The 12,961-nt window shown below is 39.6% G+C and overlaps 1 protein-coding gene across 2 annotated transcripts in view; it reads right to left on the minus strand.

Annotated features, from left to right (window-relative positions):
• Window positions 1-370: 370 nt before the first annotated feature.
• PTPRO (protein tyrosine phosphatase, receptor type O) overlaps window positions 371-12,961 on the minus strand; it is a 268,013-nt gene continuing 255,422 nt past the window's right edge. The window contains exons 24-27 of one of the 2 annotated variants that reach the window (XM_008067533.2): window positions 11,095-11,249; window positions 7,993-8,128; window positions 2,730-2,850; window positions 371-1,664 (exon numbers count right to left, since the gene is read on the minus strand). In XM_008067533.2, the coding sequence (XP_008065724.1) occupies window positions 2,746-2,850; window positions 7,993-8,128; window positions 11,095-11,249 (396 nt within the window). In that variant the 3' untranslated portion in view covers window positions 371-1,664; window positions 2,730-2,745. The remainder of the gene's footprint in view (window positions 1,665-2,729; window positions 2,851-7,992; window positions 8,129-11,094; window positions 11,250-12,961) is intronic. The other variant, XM_021717326.1, reaches the window with a different exon arrangement.

Raw genomic sequence — 12,961 nt, forward strand, 5'->3', positions numbered from 1 at the left:
GGACGGGAGATGAGTAGGAACTGACAATCCCTGAGGAGCCCAAGCTGTTAACCTGCAGGATATGGAACTCCTCTGCCATTCACCCTGCAAGGTGAAACTGACACTTGCTGGCCAGATCTTGCAAGGAACTTTGCCAAGGTCTGCAGTGGCCAAGCCTTCTCAGTGACAGAGACTGTGGGGTGCAGAGCTGTTCATCTGGCCTCCTCCATCATCACTAAGGTCACTGATGAAATATTAAGCTGATCCCATATATATGGCTTCATGAAGACGATCGGGAATGGAGGGAAGCCAGGGGAAGGGGCAGTGTCAAGTATACAGAGAGAAGCCAAGCCTCCTGGAAGCACATTCAGGAAGGCTCACGATAGCCACATTGCCACAGTGAAGCAGCCAGCGTGTGTTTACTTTCAACTCAAAGTTTTTTTCCTTTGTATATCCATACCATTACCTCATATTTCTCAGGAAGTGTCACAAAGTAACAAGATTCACAATGCCATCAATGTCCATTTTGACAGCATTCATGTCACAATACACAATCATGTACTGTAATTATACAAAATCCAAAGAATAAAATGTTACTAGTTACACTGGTTAAAAAAAAACTGATAACCAAAACAAAAAGAAATCTGTTGGAATCCATAGAGACATTTGACAATATTACAGAAAAATGTAGTCAGATAATTGTCCTAGCATGCTGCAGTTCATTGCCATAACTTCATAAATTCCCAGTTCTTTGTGGGGAAAGAAAGTGCATTTTCACAGCCTATAGTTCTCAAAGAAATAGCTCTCATACATATGCAGGTCAACAGAAAAAGGAATGCAAAGTCTAGGCACCAAGATTGCTTAGACAGCAACAAGGTTGAAAGAGTCAGACTTGAAACTCTCCTGAGCCAGATCTGGTTTCTTGAAAAAGAACTTGGACAGTGACATTAGTCCAAAAGGGCCAAGGAAGAAACACCCAACTGTTAATCAGGGAAACAACCGTCAAGAACTAGAACAATTAAGACAAATATTTCTTCTACTCTACTTTGAAGTTGAATTACAGTTTTTCATATTTGGAAGAGGAAAAGATACATGATTGATCTGTGGGTAGAGCCCCTCTCTTCCCCATCCACCCTCCCCACTCCAATCCAGTATGGTGGAGTACAGATACGCTGGTGCAATGTCCTTGAAGTAGAATGACCATTTCTTCATGTGTGGCCATGCCTCTTTTTAATAATGAGGTATAATCTGATGCTAACAATGCCTGTTCCTTCCTGGGATATGGGGCTAATCAATGGTATGGGCAGAAAACAATTCAACTTTCTGATAAAATCACACACACACACAAATTATTGCACTTAAAAAAAGTCAAAACTAAAAACTCAGCCCAACCAGCAAAGGGTCAACTAAACTCTTCGGAAGTGCTGTACTTCCTGCCCTTTGCAGAGCGTCTTGACCTTTCTGGTGTTCTGTTGAATTTGGTCCATTATTAAATGTTCCGAAGTGAAAGAGTCCAAAAGACACTGTAGGCTCTTTAAGGCTAAGTCTTCCCGGTGCTTCTGTGAGATACATTATCTCCTTGGCCACATACTACAAAGCAGGGGTTCTTTTGAACAAAATGACTAGCAAGCCCCCTCCAAAACAATCTGGAAGCAAGAGAGGATGGGTGCACATCATGTCCTCTCCTGTGAATGAGAGAGAAAACAACAGTAAGTAGCCTGGGATATTTGCAACTTCCTCCTGCTTTGCCACTGGCTGTCATTATACTCAATCCCAGAACCCATCTGGATGTGGGTTTATCTGTGCATCTTTCTCTGTGTGACTCCTTGTTTCTGTAGGTCTGAACATTTTTCCCTCTCCCTTCAAATTTGTCTCTCTGTCTTTCCTTACTTTTATTGTTTTGTCTTTCTTACCCCCTTCTGTACTCTGTCTCTTTCTTGATGGAGGTAGAGGTGCAAGAGCTAATCTTATCCTGCTACCTACAGGTCCATATGCTGCCCAGACTTTCATATTTCTCCCACAATGCACCACTGTCCTCTCCCCACCCCGTCAATGGCTCCTCTACTTCCAGTATATTCAGGGACTTTATACTCTGTAAAATGTAAATGGACAGATTACTTGTTATCTCAGTCCAGATTACTTATACCTCCCAAATCTGATCTCCTAGTCAAAATTTGAGCATAGGGCATTTGAATATGTTACTAATGTTTTCATGAAGTTCTCAAATAAGTGCTCACATAATGGGCGATCTCACATAATGGGTGAGATCAAGACATTTTCAGATTTGGCTATCCTGAGACTCTATTATCACCATTGTTTTTGTTTGGAGGGTGTCCACTCCAGCTCATATCTTCTTTGTAATCCCCTTCGTACAACCCTGGTAATCAATAAAATATTTGCACAAAATATCTAGATAGATAGATTTGGATGATAGTATCCTAATATTGCAGGCTCAGAGCCAATATCAGAATAATTTCTGGGGGGAGGGAATGGAGGTCAATTCATCATGAGTTGCAGAAGCTCCTGTTTGTTGCAACTAACCACCAACCAAGATGACTTGAAGCTTTAAGATCTGCTGTGGTATTTATTTTTCCCCAGGGCCACCCCTGTGGAGTCAGGAATTGGGCAGAAATATTCATGTGAAGTCAGAGTCAATATAAAAGGTGCCTTTTGTCCCATCCCATCTGTCCCCTCCCATTGTTAAGACAGAACAACAATGAACCATGAGAAGCTCTTCTTTATTTACTTACTGCTCCGGATTCTGAACTAGGACTTGCTGACATTCTCATATATGACATCACTGATGCAGAACTGTTGCTTCTTTTTCATCCACATCAGTTGCACACACTGATGGATAAAAATGTACTGCTCCTGGAGCAAAATACAAAAATATCTTTCATAGCAAAATATTTTTTTGCAGATATGTCTAAAAATATAATATTTTATGCTATGACTATAAAAAGAAAACCATTTCAATTACTGACAGAGACATAATTTTATAACTAAAAAAATCCAAGAGAATCAACTGTAAAAGCATTTTGACTAATAATAGCGCTTACAACATTACTTTTTTTTTTTTTACAGTGAGATGGCTTTTTTCTAGCTTTATTGAGGTATAATAAAGGAGGAATATATTTAAGGTATACAATGTGATGATCTGATAAACATATACATTATGAGATGATCACAATCAAGCTAATTAACACATCCATCACCTCATACAGATATCATTGTGTGTGAGAGAAAACTTAAAATTTACTCTCTTAGCAAATTTCAAGTATATACTGAGGTATTATTAACTATATTCATCACGTCCTACATTATATCATACAACTTAATGTTTAAGGTAATAGATATCCACTGAATTCATGGGGCTATTTTTGAAAAAGAAAAAAGAAAAACACCATCTCATCATACACCGAAATAAATTCCAAGAACTTTAATAAATTAAGCTATAAAAATATACATTAATTTATCTCTGATTACTTTAGGGAAGGAATGAAATAAATTACAAACAAAAATTTCAAACTATTTTACGAAAAAAAAGATAAGACGAAATGAAGTGCAAATCAGAAACTAGGACAGAAAAATATTTTCTAAAATTATGACAAAACATTGATATCTTTATTTTTGCTAAAAGGTCATCCAAATTGGTAGCACATACATGTAGACAAATAAGTAAAGAGCATCACCCACTACACCAACTATTCCTGGAAACAAAGGGTTGTCTTTTTATTCCTAATGCCCAGCACGTAGTTTGTGCTTATTAAATAATTTTTGAAGCAAACCGAGGAAATACTAAAACATGTAAAAAATGGCCAAGTAAAAAGAATGTAAATTAAAAGAATTATTTTTCATCTGTGAAGTGAACAAAGCTAAAACAAAAAGGTAACATTCAATAATGACTTGAATTTGTTAAAGCTGCCATTTTTAACTATTCTTGATGACAGTGTAATAAAGTGCTAAAAAATAGTGTGGACACAGATAATAGCAAAAAGTGACTAGTGGTCTATAAAAAGGAGACTGGCTTAAGTAAGCAATGATGCATCAATCATAAAACATTGTCAGGGTTGGGCTCTGTGGCTCAGCCTATAATCCCAGCACTTTGGGAGGCCGAGGCGAGTGGATTGCCCGAGCCTATGGGTTTGAGACCAGCCTGGGGAACTTGGCAAGACCTTGTCTCTACAATAAATAAAAAATTAGCCGGGTGTGGTAGCACATGCCTGTAGTTCCAGCTACTTGGAAGGCTGAGGCAGAAGGATGGCCAGAGCCCAGCAGGTCAATGCTGGGGTGGCCGTGAGTGTGCCACTGAACTCCAGTCTGGGTAATGGAGTGAGACTCTGACTTAAAAAACAAACAAACAAACAAAAACAAAATTTTTACCTAAAATCAACTTTATAGTGTTTTATGCAATTTTTAATAACATATATGGCACATAGTACATGTGAAAAATTACGTTGTAAAAGTGAAAAATTATGATGTAAAAAGGCATATTTGTATGTATAAACATAGCACACGAGGACAATCATGTAAAAGTTATATTTGAATGAAGACTGAGATGAAATAGTCAAAATATATCTTTGTGCCATGAAATAAAGGTAATTTCATGGGCTTTCTCCTTTTTATTTATTTCCCAGAGTTTCTATATAAGTAATATCATTAGAAATAAACTTGAAATAAGATCCAGTCAAGATATCCATAAGATTTTAAGAAGTCTCTTATATAACAACTTTACACAAAAAATAAAATTAATACTTCAATCTTCACTGGCTTGGTGCCTCAGCCTAGCTTGTGTTTTCCAACAAGGTTTGGAGGAAATATATCCTCTTTTGCTGTGACAGTATCAGTAACAGAGCTCTCCTTCTGGTCATCACACATCAAACCATTGGTTTTGGTGTTATGTCAACATTGGGAAAGATAAGGCCAGAGACTGCCTGGACTTTTAATCCATAACTACTCAGTGGCCGCATTTTATGTAAAAAACAAACAAACAAACAAACAAGAAAGCAGAAAAAAAAAAACCATACACACAAACACACACACATACGCAAAACCCCAAAAACAAACCACAGGAAAAGTCAATAAAAGACTATTTACAGACGCATCCCTGAGAGATCCAAGCTGCCAGTTAAGTTACTCAAAGCAAAGCCCTAACTGACCACCAGGAAAAGGATATTAGAGGAAAATCAAACAAAATACTTAAAAAAAAAAAAGACGAGAACCCAAGAGAGGCGAACGCAGTCATACGTTCACCATTTACAGTTTCAAAGCATTTATTTGGATTATATCATTTCACATAATGTCTATTCTACAACAATTCGTGAAAGTTGTCATTCAGATTTCTCAGATGAGGTATGAGAACCTTGAGAGGTAATGTGACTTGTGCAGTGGTAAAGCTGAGACCCTTCTGCCAGGGTCTGGCACTCTTTCTAATTACCCCTGTACTACTGTGGAGAAGCCCATCACTTGGGGCTGTTTAGGCGAGGAAGAGTACGAGGGCAGGTCACAATGCGGTACAGTCAACGTGCTGCAACAACCCTGATTGCACCTGAAGATATGGCAGATTTAATCAGTTGCAGAAGTAACTGGGGTGGGGTGAAATCGTGGAATCATAGCAATGTAGAAAAGGTTGGAAAATTAGATACTAGGGATGGGAGGAAATGATGTATATAATTCATGTGATAAATGCGAAAATAATTATTTATAAACTGTTTTTTACTTATGAACTTCAGTAACTCAGAAGACAGTAGGATTTGAATGTGAACAGGCTTAAGGAGAATGTTAGGTAAATCAATCTGTATTCAAAACATAGGCTGAACTAGGGAAAGCAGAAATGATAAAAAATAAAGGTAAATGAACAAGATGTTCTACACATAACTAATAAAACAAACCCAGATAAATGACTGGGATTGGAAAGCTTCTATCAGGATGGAAGTCAAGGGTCAAGCTTGACAAGTTAGGAAAAGTAAGTAACCTAGGGAACCTCTGCCCTCTTCGCTGACTTTGAACTTCCCATGAGAGTTCAGGGAAGGGATATCATACTTAAAAAAAGACTGTGTTAGGGGAGATGTCTACCTAAAATGCTGCCATAAACAAAGAAGTTAAACAACCAAAATTTAGAGTAAGACACTTAGGGAGAAAAGAAAACATTTTCTTGACTTTGCAGAAAGTCACATGGTGACTTCTGATAATGGAACTGAAAATGGGATGGAGGATCAGCATGTGAAAGAGACTACTAATCTATTGTATGGAAAAGACAAAAAGCAAACAGGCCATGTTCAAAGTCTATCACATTTTAAGAGATAAGTTACATGAATGGGGCAGTTCATCCGATCCCAGATACTCAAAACAAGGTGTAGTCCTTTGTAGCTTGGGAATTCATATTAATCACATACTAGGATGCAAATCTTTGGAAGTGAAAGCCGAAGAGATGGACTGATTAATAAAGCACTATTTAATCAATAGGTAGTAGTAGGTTTCTCAGGGAAATCAGACATTTTATTTTATTTTATTTATTTTTGAGTCAGTATCTCACTCTGTCACCCAGGCTGGAAGGCAGTGGCATGCTCATGGCCACCTCAGCCTCAACCTGTTGGACTCAGGCAATCCTTCTGCCCAGCCTTCCAAGTGGCTGGAACCACAGGCATGCACCACGCCCGGCTAGTTTTTTGATTTATTGTAGAGACAAGGTCTTGCCAAGTTGCCCAGGCTGGTCTTGAACTTGTGGACTCAGACAATCTTCTCGCCTCTGCCTCCCAAAGTGCTGGAATTAGAGGTGTGAATCACTGTGCCTGGCCAAAAACCATACATTTTAAACGTATGAGATCAAGAAAGTGAAGAAACATATAGGAGTATTAAACGACTTGTTTCCTAATGCCAATGAGCCAATGTTAATAGGTTACTCTTTCCAAAATGGTATGATACTGCAGTAGCTAGGAAATAAAGATATTGGACCAGCTGTGCTAAGTCTTGGTCAGATGGGCATGGGGTGGAAGGAGAAAAAGTTAAAAGGAAGGGAAAGGAGAAATCCACAGAGAGCCGGAGAGAGACTTCATTACTCTGGGTCTTTGGAGTTATACTTCCATCTAGTGGTGCTGAGTAGGAAAAGCATGAGAAAGACCAAGGCATTTTTAAAATCTCTAGTTAAGAGGTCAGGTCAGGTTGTGTTCTACTCTGCAAGCATTCTACCCACACACACTCCTTGAGAAAAAGGATTATCGTAGGCCTGAAGCTAAGAAGTCGCGAGTACCGCTGGTGACTAGGCTTATGAACGAGCTATTGTACTTGGGTTTTTGCGCCCACACAGGGGCACACCCATGGTTGCTCTGAGGCCTATAGTTCTTTCTGCTGGCATCTCCCTGAGCCGCCACTCCAAGACAGAGTGCATCCTAAGGCTTTCAGGGAGGGAGGACTTGGTAGAAGAGGAGGAAGAATGAGCATATAACACTGCTGGATGTTTCTGGGGATGCTCCCTGCTGTTAAAATAATAATCTATTCATTTAGTTGTCGGAAACTGGTAATGCTGGTAGGTTGGGGACTGGGAATTCTTAAAATCATAAAAGGGACGGAAAGTTCAAATGCAGCCCATGATCATCAAAAGTGAATTAGGAGAGAGTTGCGTGGAGGACAAACTTATTGGGCCAAACCCAACGTCTCAAATATAAATTAAATCACATCAGTTCTACAGTCTCCATTGGATGGCATTTACCCAGATGGCCATTACCCACCCCTACTCTGTCTGTTAAAGGAAATTTTACTCTATTACAGATCCATTCATACGCTCTGTTTACTAAAGGGAATACGATGCAAATAAAAGTGTAATCACCATACACTTAAAGGCTTTCTAGAGGCTATTTCTTTCATACCTCAAAGCAGTTTGAATATAAACAATAAGAAAATTAGAAAAGCAGAAGCAAATAAATTTGAGACAATTATTTTTAAGCATACAGTTGAAAAGTGGTGAGTTTTTCAGCCCAGGGCCAATTGAAATGTACATATCGATTACATTCCTACCTCTGTCTGAACCATAGACATCCTGTATGACCTCATTTCTGACACCAGCCCTAAGATGTCAACGAACTCGTGATCCCGAATGTGCTGCAAGAGCCTGTCCAGGGCAATGAATGTTCCTGTCCGTCCCACTCCAGCACTGAAAAAGAATGTTTCCACAGCACATTACTCGAATGGCGCTTCTTCACTGTTGAAAATAAAGTATTGATTTCTAAAAAAAAAAACTAGAAGCAGCATGATTATGAAAAAAGAAGACTGAACTCCTAACAATATTTTCCACTTAACTGACTTGTAACTAAGCAGCTGTGGCTGGTGTTCCTTCTACTGCCACATTTCTGACTATCACTGCTACCTCCTTCAGAGAGATATGGGTTTGCACTGCCTTGGTCACACCCTTTTCTGGGTTCTCTGCTTCTGGAGAAAAGTAATGATTCCATATGGAGTCCTCTGGAGACCTGGTTCCTGTCCTCAGAGAGCTGGATACAATGAATAATGTCCCATCTTCAGAAGAGCCTCAGAGTTAAGCCCATATACCCAGCACAAAAGTTCAGTTGAGATGCCTACACTTTAGCTTTGGGGCCACATCAATTTGTGTAACCTCAATCCTAAATTCACTTCGTCTTCTCTAGCACACCTGCCCTTCCAGTGGGTCCTGGGTCAACTTCAATTTCCCAGGGAGCTTTGAGGTAGTTGTCTTTAAGTCATATTAAATATTTGGGCCCAGTCTCATCCAGTCCCCAGATCCCAGTGCTCAGAGCACAGAAGAAAGTGGGCTGGCAGGGGATGGCCAAGTGCCCACAACAATTTCTAGTTCTACATGTTAAAGTCGGCTCATCTTTTCTTCCAATCATCCATAGGCTAAAGATCCACATGGGCTGGGCATGGTGGCTTACACCTATAATCTCAGAACTTTGGGAGGCTGAAAAGGGAGGACTGCTTGAGCCAAGAGTTCGAAATCAGCCCAGGCAATAGAGCGAGATCTCATCTCTACAAAAAAATTAAAACACTAGCCATGCCGTGGTGTAGTCCCAGCTACTTGGGAGGCTGAGATGGGAGGATCACTTGAGCCCAGGAGTTGAGATTGTGGCGAGCCTTGATTGTGCACTCCAGCCTGGGTGACAGAGTGAGACACTGACTCAAAAAAAATAAAAAACACTCAAAAAAAACAAAACAAAACAACCCCCCCCCCAAAAAAACCCATAAGATCTGAATGATTCTAAACTCTGCATTATGATGAAATTATTGGAAAAGAGAAAGTTCAAGCCAATTTATATGCAAAATTTGCCAGAAAAATCCAACTCTATAAACTTTGAGTTCAGGGCCCATTTTACTTTTTCTATTAGACAACTCTTCCCTACCAGAATTTCTCAGATAAAATGAGCAGCCACTAGCAGATCACCTGTAAAGATCACCTAGAACTATACATATGTGATGTGAAAGGAATCCATGAGTTTGACCTCACTGTTGAGCTGCTTTATTTTCTGCTTTAGGAAAAAAACATTTTGAGAATAAGTTTATCTGTGAGAGCACAGTTTTTAACCTGTGGATGCCTAAGGTGGATTGACAGCAATGGTATATTCTCTAAACAGAAACTTAGTAGCTTGTGAAGCATTTTTTTCTTTCCAGGGAGATACAAACTCCACACACACATATGCACACACACATGCACTTGCAGATGTACATACACACAGTGACCATTCTCATTCACAAAGGACAAGGTACTAGAACTGGGGTTATAGATTCATTTGCTCAGGTTGGCATGGGTGCCAAGACTTCTCTTCACATCTTCATCCCACAAAGCATACTTATGTCCCTTACTCTTTTGAGGCTGCATAAAAATTTTACAACCGCATAGTATCACAGATTTTGATGGAATTTTGTTCTCTTGGTAGGAAGAAAAGATTAAATTTAAAGACAACTCTTCCTGCAAGGAATTAGTGTGGATTTTGATTTTTTTGTCATGTAATGGATCAGCCATCTAAAAATTTAGAGGCAATTCTGAAGAGCATCCATAGCAATAAGCTGAATATTTTTATTTTTTCTCTTCTACTTGCTTTTGTGCATGTGTGTATACATATATACAAAATATATATATTTGGAGTCTCCCTCTGTCACCCAGGCTGGAAGGCAGTGGTATGATCATGGCTCACTGCAGCCTTGACCTTCTGGGTTCAGGCAATACTTCTGCCTCAGTCTCCTGAGTAGCTGGTACTACAGGCATGCACCACCACACTCAGCTAATTTTTTTTTTATTTTAATATTTATAGAGATGAGGTCTCTGTATATTGCCTAGACTGGTCTCAAACGCCTGGGCTCAAGTAATCCTCGTGCCTAGGCCTCCCAAAGTGCTGGGATTACAGGTGTGAGCCACTGCCCCCAGGCATTAGTTATATATTTTTTTGAGCTGTGATCAGTTATTTATAATTTGATGTTGTCCATGTTGTAACCACTCAGAATCCTTTATGGGGTAAAATAATATCACATAGTACTTGAGGGCATGACCTTTGAAGATTGTTGTGTCTGAATTTGAATACTAACTCCTCCACGTTCTAAGTGCATGAACTTGTAGGAATTCCCTAACCTCTCTACTCCTCTCTATTTTTTTTCTATTTAAAAAAGAATAGGCTGGGTGTGGTGGCTCAAGCCTGTAATCCCAGCACTTTGGGAGGCTGAGGTGAGGGATTGCCTGAGTCCACGGGTTCGAGAACAGCCTGGGCAACTTGGCGAGTCCTCATCTCTACAATAAATCACAAAATTAGCCAGGTGTGGTACTGCGTGCCTGGAGTTCCAGCTACTTGAAAGGCCTGAGTCCACTAGGTCGACGATGCTGGGGTGGCCGTGAGTGTGCCACTGTATTCCAGCCTGGGCAACGGAGTGAGACTTCAACTAAAAAAAAAAAAAATGAGAATAACATCTTTCTCATAAGATATAGATAGCCATATTGTAAATAAATACTGTAATAAGTAAGACACCAATTAATCATAGACTTAAAAAAATATAATTCATTTGTCAATTAAATCTGATCAGGGGCTTATGAAATGGTGGATTATTTCCTTTATACAAAGAACCCTTAATGTTTAACAGAAAATGCATTTGTAAGATTACCTGCAGTGAATGATCATGGGGCCTTTGCTCCTGGTAGCTTGCTGTCGGACCATGTGTACAAACTGCAGGATACTTTCTGCAGCATTTGCTGTGGGCACACCGTGATCAGGCCATGCAGTGTAGTTAAAATGCATCACATCCTGCATCTCATCAGCCTTCGGGGGGAAAAAGCCAAAAACAAGCATTAATCTCTCAGTGTACTGCTAGGATGGCCCAAGTCTCCATTGGCAATCCCAAGTTAATGGTGCAAGAAGACAGAGCTACATTTCACTCCTATTCAGTGCATTTCCCTTTCCAGCTCTGAGCATTGTATCTGGCACAACATGGGACCTGAAAAAAAAATCTAATTGTATGAAGTTTCAAATAGTAGGATACACAGACTAATCCCTGCCTGTGTAGTTGAGGACAAGAGCTTAAGCAGATCAGGATTTGCATCCTGGGTCTGTTATTTAGAAGCTGCATTAGTTTGGGTCAATGAATTTAACACTACAGAAGGTGCTGTTGGTGCCTTGCTTAGATCGCCTTTGCCCGTCTAGGGTACCCCCTTTCCCCGTTGCTACTAATGGCCTAACGGCACCCTTCTGATAGTTGCCTTCCATCACAGGGAGCTACCTGGGTGGAAATGCCTAAGAGATAGTATTCTTCTGCTGAAGGCAGCCAGAAGCTAATGACTGACTGATCCTGGGGTTCAAAAATCCAGCCCATTTTGTCAGAATGAGACAGCACTTCAGTGCTGTTCATGCCCAGCACTGTCTGTGAGATCTGACAGGTTAGACTTCAGCTGAACCTACCACTGTGCAGGACTTCTTCCTTGTCTTATTCTGGTTCTCTTGCTCCCTAATGGTTTTATCCAAGAATACACTTTCAATAACTCACATCTATGAGAATTCTTGTTTCAGGCTTTGATACTAGGGAAGTTGACTTGCTGAACTTCAGTTTTTTTCATATCTAAAGGCACCCTAAAGATATCTAGAGAGCAAGGGTTGTTGTGTGGATTAAGTAATTATATTTGTGATATTATTATCATAACTTGCTAGTTGCTAGATAGGAATATCATAACTTACTTGTACCTTATTACCACTCCAATTCAACTCATTGCATTTATCTGACTGGTTCTGGGAATCTCAAACAAGTGAGTATAATTTGTATATTAAGCCTGTTCATATTAACATGTATGTAAAATAAATTGTTGCTCCCTCTGAACTGGGTAAATATCAGTTAGAATGTGAGACCTTCAAGATCAACTCTTTCGTTTCAACTAATTTGTAAGAATGGATTATTCTCATGTTATTAACAGTCAGAAATATTCCAAATGCAGGCTTCACCGAGATTTAATTCATCCCTCATTTCTCAAACTTGCCAAGAACCTAGAATCCTCTCAGAAGAGAAATACTATATAATGATTTGGGAAATTAACCTGGCTATGAGTTTGGAGCTAAAGTTTAAATTGAGGTATTAAAGAGAAATAAATTTCAAAGAGTCAGTGATCTTGGGCGGAGTAAAATTATATCTATATAAAAGTGTATAAATAAAATGCATAAATAAAACATATAAACACATATGTAAGATTTGACTAAGTATACATAAGTCATCACTTCACCTACACTCACTATCCCTTGGCACCTCAGGCCATAAAACTCTAGCGGCATGCGGTGCCTCCCCCACTACGTTCAGGCGCTCTAAGACAACATAAAGTCTACAAAGAGGCTGGCTTCCTCACTGCTATCTTCAGGAAGTATGCTGAGAAAACATCCCCAGCATAGCAATTTGTAAAAAATAACTTATTCAGCATCATAAGGATTCAAAGATGCTCAGCCACCAGATAACTCTGATTGCCCAGAAAGGTTCCACCCTGTTTGAATGTTGA

This window comes from Carlito syrichta, unplaced genomic scaffold, assembly GCF_000164805.1.
Source record: "Carlito syrichta isolate Samal-C Ts95f unplaced genomic scaffold, Tarsius_syrichta-2.0.1 Scaffold309689, whole genome shotgun sequence".
In the NCBI taxonomy this organism is placed as follows: domain Eukaryota; kingdom Metazoa; phylum Chordata; class Mammalia; order Primates; family Tarsiidae; genus Carlito; species Carlito syrichta.